At 36.9% G+C, this 20,408-nt stretch overlaps 1 protein-coding gene and 1 pseudogene across 1 annotated transcript; one reads left to right on the forward strand and one right to left on the reverse strand.

Annotated features, from left to right (window-relative positions):
- Nucleotides 1-984: 984 nt before the first annotated feature.
- On the forward strand, nucleotides 985-8,708 carry mfsd9 (major facilitator superfamily domain containing 9). The gene is given in 6 exon segments (XM_051707989.1): nucleotides 985-1,146; nucleotides 3,486-3,573; nucleotides 4,755-4,798; nucleotides 7,301-7,430; nucleotides 7,525-7,734; nucleotides 7,855-8,708. Coding segments are annotated over 6 exon segments (1,488 nt in total).
- An 8,136-nt stretch (nucleotides 8,709-16,844) lies between these two features.
- Nucleotides 16,845-20,106, reverse strand: LOC127447355 (sodium/hydrogen exchanger 2-like; annotated as a pseudogene).
- Between the last annotated feature and the right edge of the window lie 302 nt (nucleotides 20,107-20,408).

A 20,408-nucleotide genomic window follows, 5' to 3' on the forward strand; every position in this document is an offset into this window, starting at 1 on the left:
TTGGAGGTCTGTAGCGACTGACTCTGCAGAAAGTTGGCGACCTCTGCACACTATTCGCCTCAGCATCCGCTGACCCCGCTCTGTCATTTTACGTGTTCTACCACTTCGTGGCTGAGTTGCTGTCATTCCCAATCGCTTCCACTTTGTTATAATACCACTGACAGTTGACTGTGGAATATTTAGTAGCGAGGAAATTTCACGACTGGACTTGTTGCACAGGTGGCATTCTATCACAGTAGCACGCTGGAATTCACTGAGCTCCTGAGAGCGGCCCATTCTTTCACAAATGTTTGTAGAAGCAGTCTGCATGCCTAGGTGCTTCATTTTATACACCTGTGGCCATGGAAGTGATTGGAACACCTGAATTCAATTATTTGGATGGGTGAGCGAATACTTTTGGCAATATAGTGTATATATATATATATATATATATATATATATATATATATATATATATATATATATATATATATATATATATTAAACTAAATGTGAAAACAATTACATCTGACAATCTCTCAAATACCTTGAGGAATTCCTGTAATGTCAGATGAAAAGACCACTTTATGTAGAATAATGTATCGGCCTGCCAAAAAAAAATTAAATATGCATTCTAGGATTAACACACAAAATAGTTTAATTTCATATTATTTAACCAAAAATTTAAAAAAAGAGAACAACTATAGACGTATTAGCTTCTTGAAAAGGGTCCTTTGGATAGTTCAAATACAGCGCGTCAATGCAGGATGCGCCTACTGGACTGTACCATAAATGGGGACTCCTTTGCATGAATTACACTGCCGTTCCCTATTCTGCTAAGAAACAACTTACCCATTTGTACACACAAAATAAAACAGTCCTTAAATAATGCAATTAAATGCAGTCAGTCCAGGATATTCGTGATTTCCAGGAGGATATGACTCACTCAACACATCGCACGCCTCTTTTAAAGGAACAGATGGTTTGAACCTGTATCTTGCGACGATGTTTCGTCAAAAGTAGCATAGCAACGCCGCATAACGCTTCCGCATTGACTGCACTGCTGACTGTCAATGCGGGAGAATGAATAACTCCAAATGGGCTATTACTGACAAACGAAAGAGACCAACACGCATTATACGATGTATATACGTGGTCGGATTCATGGTGAGTATCCTCATTTGTATTTAACGATGATCAAAGGTCTTCTGTATGGCATTAATATCAATGACACATCACATGATGCTGTCAATCTTTCATAAGTTTACACAGATCTGATGCCCTTTGTCTGCACATGTGAAAAACTGTGATAATAATGCCTGACGCATAGTATAATAAATAGTCTACTGTCTGCCTCATATGGCTTTCTCAGTGACTTGAAATTAAACAATGTCTTTGAGTCCTAACATTTGCAGGAGAATAAAGAGCATTTGCTAGAACTGTTGGGGGACAAACATTTTTTTTTTTTGTTTTAGAATGTTTGTTAAATTATAATAATATTATACCTCTTCTCAACCTATAACATGACCTCTTAAGTTTATTATTGAGTGGTCTTAATGATAATGTAAACAAAGGTAATTTACTCTTTTGTTTCCTGTCAGCTTCCCATATTTAAATGGATATGTCATAAATGTCATGGCAACTTATATTTTTATTTTTTTACGTCAGTAAATAGTCATGTCAGTTACACAGGCATTCTTTCATAATTGTCTTGAGACAACACCCATAAGAAAGAGCACTGTCTTATTCTCCTCTTCTTTCCCTCTTTCACACTTTTGAGTTGGTCACAGCTTTAATTCAGCGGTAGTTTTACACTAGTTCAGACTTTTAGTTAATAGAATGTGCCGTGACACTAGATTGAGGTACTGTGTGACTTCAATCAAGCCCTTGGCTGGCCTGATTGCTGAAAAAATGCAGATATACGGGCTCAGTTGTGTAGGGTTTTTGCACAATCTGTGCATCCCAATGCATGGATGTCGCTTAGCATGCATGTGTTATATGTTAACAAAGAAAGACATTTAGGCAGTGAATGTCTTATTGATAACATGTAAGCCTTTAAGAGCAGATTAACTCTTAAATTTGAAAATCTTACTTGCTTTTTAAATATAAATTTCAGAAGTCTGATTGGAAACTTGTTCTGAATGACTGGAAGTCTTAAAAGGGTACATGCATTAGCCTATACCAGCCTTTAGCAAAAGCTAAAACCGAGCAAAGAATAGATACTGTCCTTAGCCTATATGAGTCTGCCGACATGTCTTTTTTACTGTAAAAAGACAAATTACACTTATTCATTCAATCATTCAATAATTACATTTCTGCCATGTTGTAATAGCCTAGTGCTTCCTGGTGACAATACACTGTTGTATTAGTTTTAAATAAGTATGTGTGTCTGTTTAGTTGTCAGGGAAACTCCCTATTTTAATGACTCTGAATAGGTCTTCTTTACTTTTGGTAAACTTCAGCTCTGAATCAACTTGTGATTCACGTCACAAGTACATCAACTTACAAAATAGATTATAATATAGTGTAATATACAATAACAATATAACATACAGTATAACCATGAGGAATTCATTGAAAAATGTATTTTAAAAATGCGTAATAAAAATGAATTATTAAAAACTATGAATTATTTTAAAAAAGTTAGTTCAAACTACAAAATTATCTTGATTATGCCTGTTCTGCAGTTCAGAATTCTTGTAATTAGTAAATGTAGTTCCGTATGCTCACTTTTTCAAGTAAAATCAACTGTAACATGCACATAAGAGGTAATACTAGAAATGTGTTTGTTGAGCTGTGTTTACTTTGCTGTCTTAAAGGGACAGTTCACCCAAAAATGACATTTCTTTCATCATTTACTTACCCTCATGCCATCCCAGATGTGTATGACTTTCTTTCTTCTGCAGAACACAAAGATTTTTAGAAAAATATTTCAGCTCTGTAGGGCCATACAATGCAAGTGAATGGTGATCAAGACTTTGAAGCTCCAAAAACCACATTAAGCAGCATAAAAGTAATCCATACGACTCTAGTGTTTTAATACATGTCTTTTGAAATGATGCAATCAATTTGGGTGAGAAACAGATCAGTTTGATTAAATGTATGTCTTCAGAAGCGATATGATAGGTGTGGGTGAGAAACAGATAAATACTGAAGTCCTTTTTTACTATAAATCTCCACTTTCACTTTTCATTCTGAGTGGAGATTTATAGTAAAAAAGGACTGAAATATTGGTGTGTCTCACTTAAATTATTGCATCATTTCAAAAGACATATATTAAACCAATGGAGTCGTATGGATTACTTTTATGCTGCCTTTATGTGATTTGTAGAGCTTCAGAATTTTGGTACTCATTCACTCTGCCCTACAGCTGTGTCAAACTTCATTTGTGTCATACACATCTGGGATGGCATGAGGGTGAGCAAATGATGAGAGAATTTTCATTTTTGGGTGAACTCTCCCTTTAAAAATCCATATTTTTTTATTTTTTTATTTTTTTTGTTCAGGACCTGTTTGGGGTCAGTATGATCATCCCTTTGCTGAGTCACCATGTAAAGGATCTGGGAGCAAGCCCCACAGTGGCTGGGATAGTAGGTAAGTCTCTCTGATGTTGTTGTTGAATTTAATGGTGGCACTGAGGCTGAGCATTTATATTAATAACATATTTCAGTATTAACAATATAGTACAGAAAACAGTTGACTGTCTGTTTTGCAAAGGGATTTGCATCTGAAAGCTGTTTGTATCTGAATTTTTTTTTTTTTAACTTATTAATAATCTAAAACTAAGACTACAGTAGCTAATGAATTTGCATAGATTGTTATAAAAAGATACCAGGAAATCATATATCTATTGCAAATGACTAACATTCTCTCTTTGTCTCCTGTGGTTTGCCAAGCCAATTGTATGCTTCCCAATTATTTTCAGTATATGTGTATGCTCATATATAATACCATTTATTTAATGAATTAGATTTGAAACAGGAAACGTGCGCTCAGAAATTACGACTTCTGTTAATTGGCCAGGAAAAGGCACAATTATTGACTGATGACGATAATCTCAAAAGGGTCATATAAAAAGCCTGGTCAGGAATTCCAGTCTGTCACTAGTTATAATGCTGATGATACATTTTCAGCTAATATAGCTCACACTGCATCTTTCAGATCAGCAAGTTTCAGGTTATAAACACAATTTGTAGATTTTTGGCCTCAGACAAATTCAGTGGCTGGCTGTGGATTTCAGCACCTCATTAAGTCTAAAGAAGTTAAATGTATATAGCTCCAAATTTTTGAACACAGAATCAGAATTTAGAGTCATAAATATACCTTTTATAAAATTCACTAGCCAATGTTCTGCATCAGTACTGATATGTGTTTCCATTCAGGATGGATGTCTTGTCTAATGAGAATGTAGCAGCCATAGGTCAGAATAGAGATTTTCATTTATGTTGTAGAAAAGATCCGAACAGTAAAGAAATTAGTTGATGCAGATGATTTTAGTGCAAGAATGGTCATTTTAACAATTATTATTTTATTTATTAAAACATTGTATTGATAAATTCATTAAGCTTTTCATTTGTTTTCCTAATTATATACATCCTTTTTATTAAAGACCCAAAGTAAAGTTACTTTTCTGCTTTTGCATTCTTTTTCAAATTACATTTATTGATATGACATCATTTCTGGTGGGTGGAAATGTTTAGGGCATTCAAACATTTTTTAGTGATGTTTCCCGGTGCAGTAATAATTAAAAGACTCCATTTTTTGTATTATTGCAGGATCTACTTATGGAGTATTACAGCTCTTCTCTAGCACTGTGGTTGTAAGTAGTAATATTTTTGAGCAGCAATTGCTGCAGTAATATGATTATCAATTTGCTTCTCTCAATTTAATAATCCATGTTTACTTCAGCTGATCTGTCTCCATGGAGATTAAAGCATGAATCGCAGTAATTGTGTATTGTAATCAACATTACAGGTTGCCTCAAACTGCAGATTGCTCTCACATCAGGGGTGCGTTACTGTAAAATGAGTCATCTGCTAGCAGATCAGCAATTGACACACACAGACATACACATATGTAAACTGGTTAAAGACTGAAGGGTCATGGGGCTTGTTAAGAAGTGAAGGAGTTGTTTGTCATCTGTTGGATGTTAAGCACAGAGATAGCAGACAGGAACACTGAGTCTCTATGACATGCCTGTAGGCCAGAAATAGGCAGGACATATTCAATTCAATTACAGTTTTTTATTGCATTATGCCAGTGTGCAGTGTCTGCGCATTTATGTGTGTGTGTGTGTGTGTGTGTGTGTGTGTGTGTGTGTGTGTGTGTGTGTCATGCCTTACTCTAATGAGTGCTGGTGTGGAGATGCCTGCAGTGCTTGCCTTAGGGTCTGAGCTGTTTGATTTTTCAGGTCAGATTTGTCTGCCTGTAGGCCATACATTTCTGGGTGAGAGATCCTTTCCATTAATAAATGAGTCTCTAAAACTCTGACTTAAATGAAGAGTTTACCCCACAATTTTTCCATCGGAATTGGGTTGTTCTAACCCAGTATTATTTTCTTTTTTTTGTGAAACACTAAAGGAGATCTTAGGCAAAATGTCCGAGCAGCTGTTTTCCATTCACCCAAAGTGGACAGTGCTTTTAAATTCCAAGCTCCAAAAAGACAAAAAAAGCACCATAAAAGTAGTTCACATGACTCTCACAATGATGCAGACTCATTAAGTTAAATGGCACTCATTCTGTTAAATCTCATTACTAAAATCATGTCTCCATGCTATGCAAACCTTTAGTCATTGTTGTGTTTGCATGAGTAATTAGTTCTTATGTACAATTATTATGTTTTATTTGTTTGGAGAGGCTTTTGGACACTTGGAGACGTTTTTTGGACACTATGAAAAATTATTTTTGTCATGCTATTGCCACAAACTTTTCTGTTTTCCCCTGTCTTCTAGACTCTTATTTTGAATTTACCTTCTGTACTACACTTCCCAAGAAGCCCAGTCTTCAGCCTCACTTGTCCCCCATCATTGTGTTCAGCTGTTTTGCGTTTGCCTTCATTTGTGCCCCTGTTTATACCTTAATGTTTAACTGTTCCGGTTCTAGTCTTGTCCATAGTAGCAGTGAAGCTAATTAGCTCCTTTGTATTTTCCAAGCCTTGTGCTCTTTCTGTTTTTATATTCTTCTTCATTAAAATACTGCATTTGAGTTCAACTAGCATCTCTCTCCTTGTTCACTGCGTGACAGCAATAACTTTTGATTGCTTTGTTGTATCAACACAAACATTTTCTCAACTACAGTTGACATGATTTGGAACAAAAAAACAAAAACAAAAAAAAAAAAAAACATTTTTTGGAGCCACTTTATTTACACCCAGAGATATATAATGTCAAAATCAGAAAAAAGGCAAAAATAAATGTTTTTTCAGCAGTTTTCTAGGCTGAGAGTCTCAGAATTTATCATAATCTATTTCTTTAAAAAATGTGAAGTTTATTTACAGTAATACCAAACACTTGACCCTCCGTTTTTCTTCTTTTTTTTTTTTTTTTTTTTTTTTTTTTGGTGAAGTTATAAGCCTTTAATTTTGGATATGCAAATGAAACAGGAAATCTTTAAAAACACACTCAGACATGAAAGCGTTAAATTTAATTAGATTAACTTAGGACATCTAAAAAAAGCAATTTAGACAATTTACATGATCGGGAAAAATGTTTGATTTGATGACAAGCTGTTTAATTTGTGTGCACTACTCTCTATTATAGTGTCACAAAACTGTAATAGTGCCCCCCTTAAATGTGCGCTCAGTATTATTTTCCTCATTAAAAAGTTTTCTTTTAGAAATGAAGAGTCATTTTGTAACAAATGTACAACATCATGAACAATCACATGAGATGAAGACTCCAGTCAAATCTGTAATTTGATAAAAGCTGTTTAAATCTACATGGAGAGGGTTCTGTCATTGGGACTGCCATGGTATTATCACATGACCAGCCGAATACTACTCGTTTATTTTCAGTTACTGCCCTGTTTTTGAACACTTTCACTCGTGGATTAATCATGGCTAACTGTGAATAGTGAATTTTTACAATGGCATCAGTAACCAAAACCCATTGTGTTTGAATGATGCTGATGATGTGTAAGTCCAAGATCACATGCATAAAAAATTACTGAGTGCACCTTTAATATTTGTCTGTCTTGAGATAAAAATGGAAACCTTGAGTCTAAGTGCCTTCTTCTGAATGATTGATAATGAGCTTTTTTATATACTGTATGTTTTACTTAAATTTTCTCTTATATGTCTTATGTCATTTTCTCTGGTTGGCAGGGAAGTTGGAGCGATGTGGTAGGGAGGCGCTATTCACTGTTGACATGCCTTTTGCTCAGTGCCTTTGGATATGGCCTGCTGGGTCTGTCCACCAGTATTGCGCTCTTTGTGCTGGCCAGGATTCCAGTGGGTGAGTATGGATTACTGTGGTTCATATTGCTGATTTAATGGGTGTGACATTACTTAAAGTCACCCCTTAATGTGATTTCCTTTTCTTTCTAAAGGGCTATTTAAACACTCCCTTTCTATCTGTCGAGCGCTACTCTCAGATCTTGTCTCAGAGAAAGAGCGCCCTCTAGTGATGGGCCACTTTAATGCAGCTTCAAGTGTGGGATTCATCCTGGGACCAGTGGTGGGCGGATACCTCACTGAACATGAGGGGGGGTTCTACTTGTCCTCATTCGTTTGTGCAGCCATTTTCCTTCTAAATGCAGGTAAGCAAAACTGACAGTATATATGTTACTCCTTAAAGCTGAAGTGTTTAATTTGTTTTTTATGTGTTCTATTAGTTCAACTTAAACCACAGTCTGCTTATCCAGATGTTGTCTTCTTAGGTTTGGTCTGGATGTTACCATGGAGCGAGACACTAAATCACTGTATAGATGCCAATGCCAATAGCAATACCAAAACCAGCAAATCCTGTGATGGGTTTAAAAACTCATCCCAGCAGAACTGTTTAGATAAAAACCACATTCAGCATCTGAATGCATCTGCAGTCCAAAGTAAAGCAGATCGTGGCTGGAGCTGGAGGGACATGTCTCTCTTTCAGCCTATCTGGAGACAGCTGACCTCAGTGTGGATACGGATCCACCTGCTGGCTTCCTCTGATATGTGGGACGTGTTCCTGGTGCGTCTTCTAATGGCTGTAGCTATTATGCTGTACTACAGTAACTTCTCCTTGGCCATGGAGGAGCGCTTTCAGCTCAAGCCAAAGGTAACAGGCTATCTGATCAGCTACAGCAGTACACTGGGGGCCCTTGCGGGTTGTCTGGTGGGGCCCGTCACCCACCTCTATGGCAACAACATGTCTGCTTTATTGCTACACTCAACCATGCTCACTTGCACGTTGATCTTCCTGTACGCCACAGCGCCCAATGTCTGGCAGGTCTTGCTCACCTCCACGTTCTTTGCCATCTCTACCACTATCGGACGCACCTGCATCACAGACTTGGAGCTGCAGCGTGGGGGGGCCCAGGCTAGTGGGACACTGATCGGGGCAGGGCAGTCAGTCACAGCTGTGGGACGGGTTCTTGCTCCATTACTCTCTGGTCTGGCTCAAGAGTTCAGCCCCTGTGGACCTCCTAGTTTGGGGGTTGTGTTGGCACTGGTAGCTGTGGGTTTGCTGCTTGTAAGGACTCCTAAATGGGACAGTTTGACTAAGGTTAAAGACGAGAGTCTCAAACAGTGATAGACAGAAAAAGACAAGGTGAAAACCACTCAAAGTGAAGAAAAGTTAAAGTACTGTGATGGCAGCTGTCTTTTTTTTCCTCTCAGGTGATATGATGTTTTAGAAGGTTTTTTTCAGAGATCTTCTGGGTTTAACTGTGGCTTGGATCTTTATACCAGTTATGGAATGTGATCATGTCATGACATAAATGTTGGACTCCTTTGCGAGATATGAGCCGCCAAGTAACTGCAAAACGCAGAGCCAATAGAGTCTGATGCAAAATCTAAAAAGATGAATGTTGCTGAAAAATACCAGAATATTGTGCTGTTTATTTCAACACCAATGACTAGTTTAAAATCAAGTTGTTTCTATTTTCAAAACACCAGAAGTGGGATATTCACCATTGAAATACTTCCTTCCCAAACTCCGAACTTTCCATATAAAAGTTAGATACCAATATAAAAACATCATTGGTCAAACAAAGATGGCACCAGCATGTTTCTCGGCAAGCCATCACTTTCTGTCTGTGTTACCTGTTGTTTGTCTCCTCGTCCTGTTCGTCTGTTTGCCGGTACAAAAAGTCACTTCAGCTCTTGTTTATGATCGCCAAATTCTGCTCGACATTCGGGCTTCTGTTGTGGATCTCTGCACTTGGAACCCACAGGGGCAAAAGTTCTCTGATCCTCCACTTCCTCCACTCCATTTGCTGCTACCAGTGGATATCTGTTGTGTACCGGACTGTGCCCTTCACAGAAAGAAATGCTATAGAAAACGGGGCATACGAGGTGGAGTTTTAGTCCAATTGAGGAAGTGCTTTCTCGGCAACTCAGAGACTCTTGACTACGGAGCATTTTAGTTCCAGCCGCCTAAATGGTTGGCCCTCTTCTCAATGTTCGTTGCACCCAAGGCATTCCTGGCTTGTTCCAATTTTTCCGGAGTCGTCAAATCCAATGTTCAGCTGTATATTAAAAAAGACCGCACATACGCAAGAGAGGAATGAATTTCAGCAACCTGAGAGAATTGGATTGTTTATCACTACCAAATACTCAACTACACAATCATACAACGAAGCGTTAATCTACGGACTCTATCACGGTAAAGATGGCATTAATTAATGCAAGATTCATATCCAACAAAACTTTTATAGTTAATGACCTCTTCACATCTCATGAGCTGGACTTTATTTTTATGACTGAGACGTGGCTCAATGTTGGTGAACTGGACCCTCTTATTGAAGCATCCCCCAGTGACTGTAACTTTTTTAGTTCTCCGAGGATAGTGGGTAGGGGGGGTGGGGTGGAAGCAATTGTTAAAAATGTTAAATGTTGATCATTATCTGTAGAGAGCTTTACTAGTTTTGAGGTGCAGTTGTGTAAGGTAGATTTGAGTAATCCTGTTTTCTGTGCTCTCATCTACAGACCTCCTAATTATAATAAGGTTTTTCTTAAAGAATTTTCAGATTTTTTTATCTTGAGTTGTGCCAAATGTTGAGACTTTTTAGTTCTTGGCAATTTTAATATTCATGTTTGCTGCCCTGATAAGCCATTAGTTTCAGAATTTTTACAAATTGTAGATTCTTTTAATCTTACTCAGTCTGTCATGGGTGCTACACATATGCAAGGCCATACACTTGATTTGATTCTGTCTTTTGGATTTCCTCTATATGTTGTTCAGATTGAAGATCTCTGTTTGTCTGATCACAAGCCAGTTACTTTTAACACCTCTCTGTCCAGTGAATCCAAGGCCATCCAGCCATTGTATTCGCTCTTTCAATTCAGCTACACCTATGCAGTTTACTGATGCTTTTATCTCTTCTCAGCTTACTAGTAATTTTGAGCCTCTCTCCTCTAGTGTGGATTCAGAAGTGTTGGTTTCCCATTTTAATCATATTTGTGGTAATATTCTGGATTCTATTGCTCCTTTTAAAATGAAATATCCTAAACCTAGAGTTCAGCCCTGGCTCGAAAGTGACACTTGTGTTTTAAGACAAAAATGCAGGAAGGCCGAGAGAAAATGGAAAAAGGATAAGCTTCAAGTCTTTTATGAAATCCTGAGAGATTGTATGGCTACCTCTCAGCATTCTGTTAAGGCTGCTAGAACAAAATATTTCTCTGACCTTATTTCTAATAATGCCGGTAGACCGAAAATCTTATTTAGCACTATTAATAAAGTATTAAACCCTATTATCACCACATTCCCTGATGCCTCTCCCGCAGTTTGTGATGATTTTTTAGATTTTTCTATCAGTAAGATCTATAATATTAGGTCTAGCATATTGCACTCTGGAAATGACCCTAGTGATAATTATTGTAACCTGGCTAGTTTAACAAATTTTGAGCCTGTGTCCCTCCCTTACCTAGTGGACATAGTCCGGCATATGAAGCCAGCAACAAGTTCCTTGGAAACTGTTCCTCCACACCTTCTAGTGGAAGTGTTGGACATTGTTGGAGTCTGTATTCAGTCAATAATAAACAGTTGTCTTACTAATGGCACTGTTCCGTCCTATTTTAAACATGCAGTGGTGCAAACCTTGCTTAAAAAGGCCAACCTTGATCCGTTAGTTTTAGCCAATTATCGTCCTATTTCTAAAATTCCTTTTCTCTCCAAAATATTGGAGAAAGTTGTTTTCTATCAACTTTCTTCTTTTTTGAAGGAGAATGATATTTTGGATAGGTACCATTCTGAATTTAGAGTACAACATAGCACAGAATCTTCTTTTCTGAAAAGTATTGAATGATCTGTTGCTATTTGCTGACTCTGGGAATTGTGTTATTTTAGTTCTTCTGGATCTCAGTGCGGCGTTTGACACTATTGATCATTTAATTCTGTTGAAACACATTGAGCAGTGGGCTGGTATTAGGGGATCTGCATTAAATTGGTTCTCATCCTATCTCAAGGGGAGAACTTTCTCAGTAGACATTGGAAATGTATCGTCTTCATCAGAAGCCATCGATTGTGGGGTGCCGCAAGGTTCTATTTGTTTTCTTTGTAAAGGCTCCCATTAGCTACCATTTTTCAAAAATATCAGATTTCCTACCATTGTTATGCAGATGACACCTAGCTTTATCTTCCGTTAAAATCATGTGATAGCACTGCTCTGCAATCACTGTTCGACTGTCTTAGAGACGTCAAAAGTTGGATTGTAGACAATTTTCTTCAGTTGAATGATTCTAAGACAGAAGTCTTAGTTTTTGGTCCTCCAGAGTTCACTGATAACATCACCAAATACTGTAAGTCCACAAGCAAGAAATGTAGGTGTCATCTTTTATTCAGCTTTAAAATTTGATAAACAAATAAATTCAGTTGTCAAAGCTGGTTTCTTCCAGTTTAGGTCTATTGCCAAGATAAAATCGTTTTTGTCATTTAAGGACTTGGAAACTGTAGTTCATGTCTTCATTTCATCGAGGCTGGACTACTGTAATTCACCATACCTAGGAGTGTCTCAATCTTGTCTATCACGTCTTCAATTGGTTCAAAATGCTGCTGCTAGACTCCTTACAGGGACTAGGAAGAAAGACAGTATTTATCCTGTTCTGGCCAGCCTGCATTGGCTTCCCATTGAAATCAGAATTCAGTTTAAGGTTTTATTGTGTAATTTTTTTTTTCTGTTTTGTTTGACATATTTATATTAATCTATGATACTCGGATTAATAAAACTGCAACTGTAACTAAGTAACTTATAAGAAATCCAATGTTAAATCTCATGAAGATCAATGCATTTTCAAAGTGATATGCAAATAAAAAAATGTATGACATTTTATTGTTCTAATTATACCAACACCAACAATTCCCTGTTATTCCAGTGATTGTATGAGATTTTCATGTATTCATAGCTCCTATGAATATGTATTTGTGTTGCTCTTAGCTGATAAATTGACTAAAACTTCAACTGAAGCAAATGCAGCCTGGCTTTAAGACCAAAGATACATAAATGTATATTTAGGTTGGCTTTACAATTTTAGAACTCTTTAGTATTAAAGGAATATTCCATGTACAATTCAAGTTGTTCAGTCGACAGCATTTGTGGCATAATGTTGATTACCAAAAAAAAAAAAAATCATCTAGACCCATCTCTCCTTTTTCTTAAAAAAAAAAAAAAAAAAAAAAACAATAGAATTTGAGGCTACAGTAGAAGTGAAGGGGGCAATTTTTTGAGGGTTTAAAGTAGGGCTGAAACGATTAGTCAACGTTATCGACAACATCGACAATAAAAAAAAATTAAATAACAATTTTCGTTGTTGAATAGTCGTTTGATCTCATTTAAAGTAACATGAGATCACATTAAACTCTAATGATGACGCACGAGAGCAGCACTGCAGTTTGCGCCTGACTGAGGAGAGGAAGAATTACACAGCTCACAGTCCAGATGCACTCCAAAGTTTCCAAACAGCTTCAGGTGATGTAGATCGCAAAGTATGAGGGAATTATAATAAAAAAATACCAAATAAGTAAATACAGAAGCACTCTCGTTGTGGAATAAGCAGAGCTGGAGCTCTTTAAAGGAAATTTAAAGAGTTTAGAGTGTTATAAAGCATTATAAAACCTTTATTAAAGTTCAAATAATACAAAAGCAGGTCATGTAAATAACTACAAACTCCAAAACTGGCATTTCTCTGTGCGGTCAGCGTAGGGTTGCCAACTGTCCCGTATTAGCCGGGACGTCCCGTATTTCGACAGAAATGAAGATGTCCCATACAGGAAGCCTATTGTCCTGTATTTCAGCAGGAAGATGCTTGAGCGGGGCCCCGATCAGATGGCGAAATGTCCTGTATTGAATCAACAGTATGTTCAAAGTGGCTCAAGTGTCCTGTATTCGTGTGACAAAAAGTTGGCAACCCTAGGTCAGCACCTCTACTATGAGTTGTGCAAATGTCCTGATCTAAGGGGGAGAGATTGAAACTGCACCCGGCTGATACACACTCTGTCGCGGGGACGCTCATCTCTCGAGCATGCACGCTTAATGCAGCTAGATTATAAAGTGATGGCTTGTGACTTATTGAATCATAATATATGTGTCGTTTTAGGGTTTACGGCATTATGTCGTCATGACAACAAAGTTGTAAAACTGGATATAAAGTTGTCAAGTTTGTGGCTATACTTTTGAAACAGTGAGTATTTTAAAGTTTATGGATTGGTCCCATGCACTTCCATTGTAAGTGCCTCACTGTAACCCAGATTTTTGCTTTTTTTAAAGAAAAGGAGGGACGAGTCAAAGTTTATTTGTGGTAATCAATATTATGCCACAAATTCTGTCGAGTGAGCTTAAATTGCATTAAACCCAGAATGTAAATAAACTGTATATAAATAAATAAATACACAAACAAACTTGTATATTCACACATACATACATCTGTATTAGTCAAATTCTTTGGATGCAAGCAATCAATCTCAGACCATTAACCAAAGCCCTGGTCAAGGCCTTACCTTACATAGGACTGTACAACACAATATATGAAGGCCCGCTTTATGTAGGCCAAGATATTTCCTCTAGTGGTTCTTCTGTTGTAATGATGACCAAGCTCCTTGTTTTCAAACTTTATTAACAGAAACTAGGTATAACAGATAAAGTGATTCCAGAAGTTTCAAGAAACTGCATGTTCTTCAATAAAAATATTTACTGAAGGGAGTTGTTGAATTAAAATATGATGTCAGTTTAGATGTTGTACTGTACATATTTAGTATTTTAGCAATTTTTTTTTTTTTTTTTTTTTTTTGCATTTGAGATTGACAGTATAATAGCATGTTAGATTCTTAAAATATAGCTTATTAACTTTTTTTTTTTTAAAGTCATCTTGGAGGTTTTTGGGGGCCCCCTGGTTGAGAACCGCTGATTTACAGTATCTAACCCTGCAGATCTCATTGGTCCTGTGGTTTCTGTGGTAGCTACTGTGGTCTCCTCAGCAAAGGTATTGTACTTCACTGTTGTTTTGGGGGTATTGCTGATCTTCACCCTCAGAGTCAAGATTTCTGTCACTAATGTTTCTAGATGAGCTGTTAGACTGATGCAATGTCTGATGTCCTGAATAGCTGAAGTTGGACCTCAGACGTGAAGTCCTGTAGTCACTTTGCTCTTCATTCTGTTCATCCATCATGTTCACACTGGAAGACACTTCCTTTAGAGTGGGTAGTGGCTTGAGTTGTATCATTGCTCTAGATAAGAACCTCTGTGGCTGCCTGAACTTGGGCTTGATTGTTGCATGGTTAGTATCTGATTCAATATCACCATCCCCTAAAACGGCAAAAATATTGTCATTACCACACAGAAAAAACAATCACTATAAAAAAAATGCAGAATCTTAAAATCAGTCGTAATGAAATTCCTCTTGAAGCAATCCAACAGATGGTGATAGAGAAGCATTAGAAATTCTGCAGTAGTGAAACTGTAACAAACACACCATATAGTGTATGCAGAGCTACACAGAAAAGAGCTAACTTGAGCTAAATAAATTGCTCTGGAAAACTGCTTTTGTTTTGTTCCCAATCATGTCACCTGTAACTGAGTAAAATTTTGTGTTGATTCAACAAAGCAATCAAAATTTATAGCATTACAAAAATAATTTATCCTAGTGTACAAAAACATCTCCAAGTGTCCAAAACCATCTCCAAAAAAAAACAAAACAAAAACATAATAATTGTACATAAGAACTAATTACACATGCTACAATGCAATTGTATTACAATACAACAATGACTAAAGGTTTGCATAGCATGCAGACATGATTTTATTAATTACATTTCACAGAATGAGTTTCATTCTGTGACATTTGAGTCATCATTGAATCTGTGTCATGTACTTGGCACCACCTCCTGGTGGCCATATGTAACAGTCACCAATCACATGTCTCTCTGACTTTTTTCAGCAGAACACAAATGAAGATTTTTAGAAGATAGAGCTCAGTCTGGACCTTATAATGGAAGTACACGGGTGCCAACACTTTGACGGTCCAAAAGTCACATTTAGGCAGCAATAAAGTAATTCATGAGACTCCAGTCAATCAATGAATGTCTTCTGAAGCAAATTGATAAGTTTCTATAAAAAATAAATCGATAATTAAAATGTTATTAACTTTTAAAAAGCGCTTCCGGCCAGCAGCTGATGCGAAGCGTGATGTAAGGCGTCTGCGAGTTTACTGCGAAAATTCGGAAGTGGCTCTTACAACAGAAGAACGAACGTCACACGAGAGTTCGTCCATTTCAAACTGTATCAGAGCCCTGAATGGAAGCGCCAATTTAAAGTTAAAAACATTTTAATTATCGACTTGTTTCTTACATAAACCTATCGATTAGCTTCAGAAGACATTCATTGATCGACTGGAGTCACATGGATTACTTTTTTGCTGCCTAAATGTGACTTTTGGACTGTCAAAATGCTGGCACCCATGTGCATCATTATAAGGACGAGACAGACCTCTATCTTCTTCTAAAAATCTTCATTTGTGTTCTGCTGAAAAAAGACAGTCATACATATCTGGGATGGCATCAGGGTAAGTGAATAATGAGAGAATTTTCATTTTGGGTGAACTATTCCTTTAACTTTTCAAAGCTGGTGTTCCCAGCATGCACCGGGCTTGAATAGTTAATGAACTTGCATGGTTTCACTGTTTGCACATTTATTAACACCGTTTTTATTCTGATGTTTGGTAACTTCTTGTTTTGAAAAGAAGTTACCAAATTCATTTTCTCCTTAAAATTAACCGTTCATGATCAAAAATTATCTGTTGATTGTTTTATGCACCAAGTGTTGAGTTCTGCGTGCGCAACTCTGTATTTATTGAGTTTTTATTGCCAGTAATGCAAGGTGATGTTGTCTATTTGACTACATATGCAATAAGCTACCCTGTGGAAAGATTCCATATATGATGTGGTACATGATTAAATGTGTTTATAAGGATAAGTTCAAAATATATAAAATATGTTACATTTAAATTTGACTAAGTTTATTTAAATTCCATGTACATCAGGTTTGTAAGTTTATAAAAAGTTATAAAATTAAAAAGTATTTATTGAAATGTTTGTTAAATTTACTCACTCATTTTTAGTTAAGTAGTTGTGTGCAAAAACTTGCTAAATAAAAATTAAGTAAATCATATTATTATTTTTTTATTTATTTTTTTATATATATAGTAACTAACAGGAAATAATTTTTGACAGCTGAATTTACAGAGCACTGGGGCTAGCTGGGGAACACTTGTCTATATGACAAGGTAGGAAATACTGTCCTGGGACAGAGCTGCAAGACCAGTCTAACCTGTAAGACAAACATTTTTGAGACACAAAGGATGGTAAAATGGAGGGAGTGAAAATGTGTGATCGTCTGAAAGGGAGAGTGCAACTGCTCTCGGGTCCTTCGATAACGTATAATATGCAAAGAAGGGCAGCTGGTGGACTTTTGGTGCCACCATAGGGTAAGATGGTGCCCCCCTAGGGGGTTGGTGCCCTACGCAGACTGCGTAATCTGCATATAGGGAGCAGCAGCCCTGGCACTAAAAATAAATAAAATAGGGTGTACCAAGCTACTATCTACAGAGAGGTACAAAAATAACTAAACTATCAAGAATACTCCTAACTCCTACTTGTCTTTCCAGTAGAAGTGACTCCATTGTCCACACAGATCTTCTATGCCTGCAACAGTGTCCAATAACGGAAACAGAGAGAAGTTGCATCAGGACTTACTCTTCTAGTTCTTTAAATTTTTCATACTTTTTATTTAATATTGATTATGGATTTAGTATACTTAAATCAAATATAAGTCATCCTTGAATAAGGAAAAACAGACAAAGGACCATGATTTCAACCACTGTCCACATACCCTTTTTTGAATCTCTACACTGATGGTCTCTAAGTTTCGATTTGTCTGACGGACATCCATTAATTTTAGAAGAGGCCTTACACTGATCCCCTGCAAAGAGAAACAGTCTTTGAATATTGTACAGTATACATGACAGGCACTATAAAAAAATAATTAAAAAAAAACATCTGACGAATCACAAGAATTTTAGAAGGTTAGTAAAATCCATCGTGTACAGATTTGACCAAATGTATTATTTTCTAAGTGCTTATAACAGACTCAGTTGCTCTTGTTAGGAGGTATCTGAATAAACACTGTGAAGATGATGATGACAGTCGTGCCTGTGACGATTAGTTTCTTGTGACCAATGCTATCTGGGAGAGTGAATGCCCAGGCAAAGGACACAGCTCCTCTCAGCCCGCCATATAGGCTAGACCAAACTGATCTTTGAAGTTGAAAGGAATGGTGCGGAAGGGGTTACTGATCTGTGTCAGGACCAGGATTCCTTTAAGAAAGAGAAAATATATTGAATTTAATTATTTGCTGGTACAGTATGTTCTCTCAGGTGACATACCCTACTATGGCTAAATAAAATAAGTTATATGCAGTTGTATCATCATATCCTTTAAGTGTTTATTTTTGCCATTTATGATAAAATAAACAATTTCAAAATATTAAAGGAATAGTTCACCCAAAAATGAAAGTTAGAATTTACTCACCGTTACAGTATGTCATTACAAACATGTAGGGTTTTCTTTCTGATGCGGAACACAAAAAGAGATTTTGTTCAGTTTTTACTGAATATTGTGGTCCATATTTTCTTTAAAAAAGCAGTTGATATGGACTCACGTTAAAACTTTAAAAAGGTAACTATAAACGACTTAGGTGTCATATATGGGTGGGATGGGTGGGACATGTCCCTATCACTTTTTGACATGGCTAATTTTGTCCCTACCAAGTGTCTAATGCAGAGGAAACATTGCCAGATCCTGAGCAGGAGTTTCCATTTAGTTTGTGTGTGCGATCCAGCACTGGCATTATTATTTTTAATGTTATAATGAATGCTCGTTGCAGCTGTTATAAGTGAAGTTGAGTGACAGGTGACAGCAGCAATGTTCTCTGGTGCACACAGACACGTGCACTTCTCGCTCCACTGTTCTGCAACTTGCGCACTTGTCCAGATAAAATCACAAAGCGAAATGCAAACAAATGTGTCCTGTTCCTTGACATAGAGTACACCCACTGATGTAAAGATGTAAACTTGGTTTATTGAAAATAAAAAGTTAAAATAGGGCGGGCTAGATCCGCAAACTTCTCGTATTAGAGGCAGAAAATTTACCACAATACGAATCAGTCACCATGATAACAGTAGGTTGATCCATGCTTTTATCCAGAGACTAACAAAATCTCAGGACTAACAGTTGCAGATAGTGGCAGAAGTAATCAAATTAATTATGTGAAATACTTATTGGAGCGCTTGAATTGGTTATCAAGAATGACTCTGTAGAAAGGAAGTCCTGCCTTACAGGTAAAAGAGCCCATCACATATTAAAGGTGCACTTAGTCATTTTCTCCTCATTAAAAAAATTGTAATTCCTAAATACATGAATATTTTCAATATATATAGGAAATCATGACCACTCACATTAAAATGAAGACTCCAGTCATATCAGTAACCTTATAAAAGCTGTTTTATTCTACATGGGAAGGGTCCCCTCATGGGGGCTGCCATGTTAGAATCACATGACCAGCTGAATACTACTCGCTTAATCTCAGTAACCGTCCTGTTATTTGACACTTTCACTTATTGATTCAAGTAATCATGGCTGACTGTGAATACTAAATTTCTACAATGGCATCTGAAACTGAAAACTATTGATTTTAAATTATGCTGCATCAAAGCCGCTAGATGTCAGTGTAAATCCAAGATGACACAAAGACAAAAGTTACTGAGTGCACTTTTAAATATAGACATCGTCTGTCAATCAACTTTAGAATGCACATGTGCATTAGCTATACAAGATGGAAATTTTTTGTTTTTCGCATAATCTGAAGCAAAGAAGCAAAAGATTTTACTTCTGATTTTAAATTTGTTCTTTGATCGTAATTTTGACAAACCGTTTGTACATTTCAGCATTTCCCCATTTGAGTAGATAGGAGCTGCACTTGTATGCAGCTTGTTTACATTCCATAGATGGCCGCCAACTGGACTGACATGCTAAAAAGACTTTGGTTCTGCATACAAAAGAATGGCATATGGGTTTGGAACGACATGAGGGTGAGTAAATTATGACAGAATTTTTAAGTTTTGGGTTAACTATTCCTTTAAAAACTTCCCAATCATATTGTATGTAACAACATCTTTATAATTAACAAACAAACTCCCATACCCAGGCCTCTCCAAAGCAACGCAAACAGCAGAGTGAAGAGAATATAGCCCCAGCTCCACTCATGCTCTGTTGTTATGGTAACAACACCCAAAAAGAGGAAGATTAGAGTTTCTGACACACTTCCAACCATCTTAATGACGTGACGAATAGTGGTGCAGGAATGCTGGGAAGCATTCCTTGAAGCTACTTGAAATACAGTAGTTCCACTTCCTCTAGTGTTCTTAGACAGAAAGGGATTCATTTTCTTTGTAGGCCGGATATACTGTATGTTAATAACAAACACTTCTGAATAATTGAAACTCCCTTCACACGCAGTGTATTTAAAGCAGTGTGCTAGTTTCAAATAAATCAGTCACAGAGCCTCATGCATGTTATATTGTTCAAGTACTGTTGTTAATGTCAGGTACCACAGGGAGCATATTTGTTGCAGAAAGGAACAGCATGGCTGTAGTCAGGGTTGGGAGGGATACTTTTAAACTGCATTTCACTCCAGATTAGAGAATACATGCTGTAAAATGTAATGTGTAAGGTATTCTGTCAGTA

This window comes from Myxocyprinus asiaticus, chromosome 10 (genome assembly GCF_019703515.2).
Source record: "Myxocyprinus asiaticus isolate MX2 ecotype Aquarium Trade chromosome 10, UBuf_Myxa_2, whole genome shotgun sequence".
Lineage (NCBI taxonomy): Eukaryota > Metazoa > Chordata > Actinopteri > Cypriniformes > Catostomidae > Myxocyprinus > Myxocyprinus asiaticus.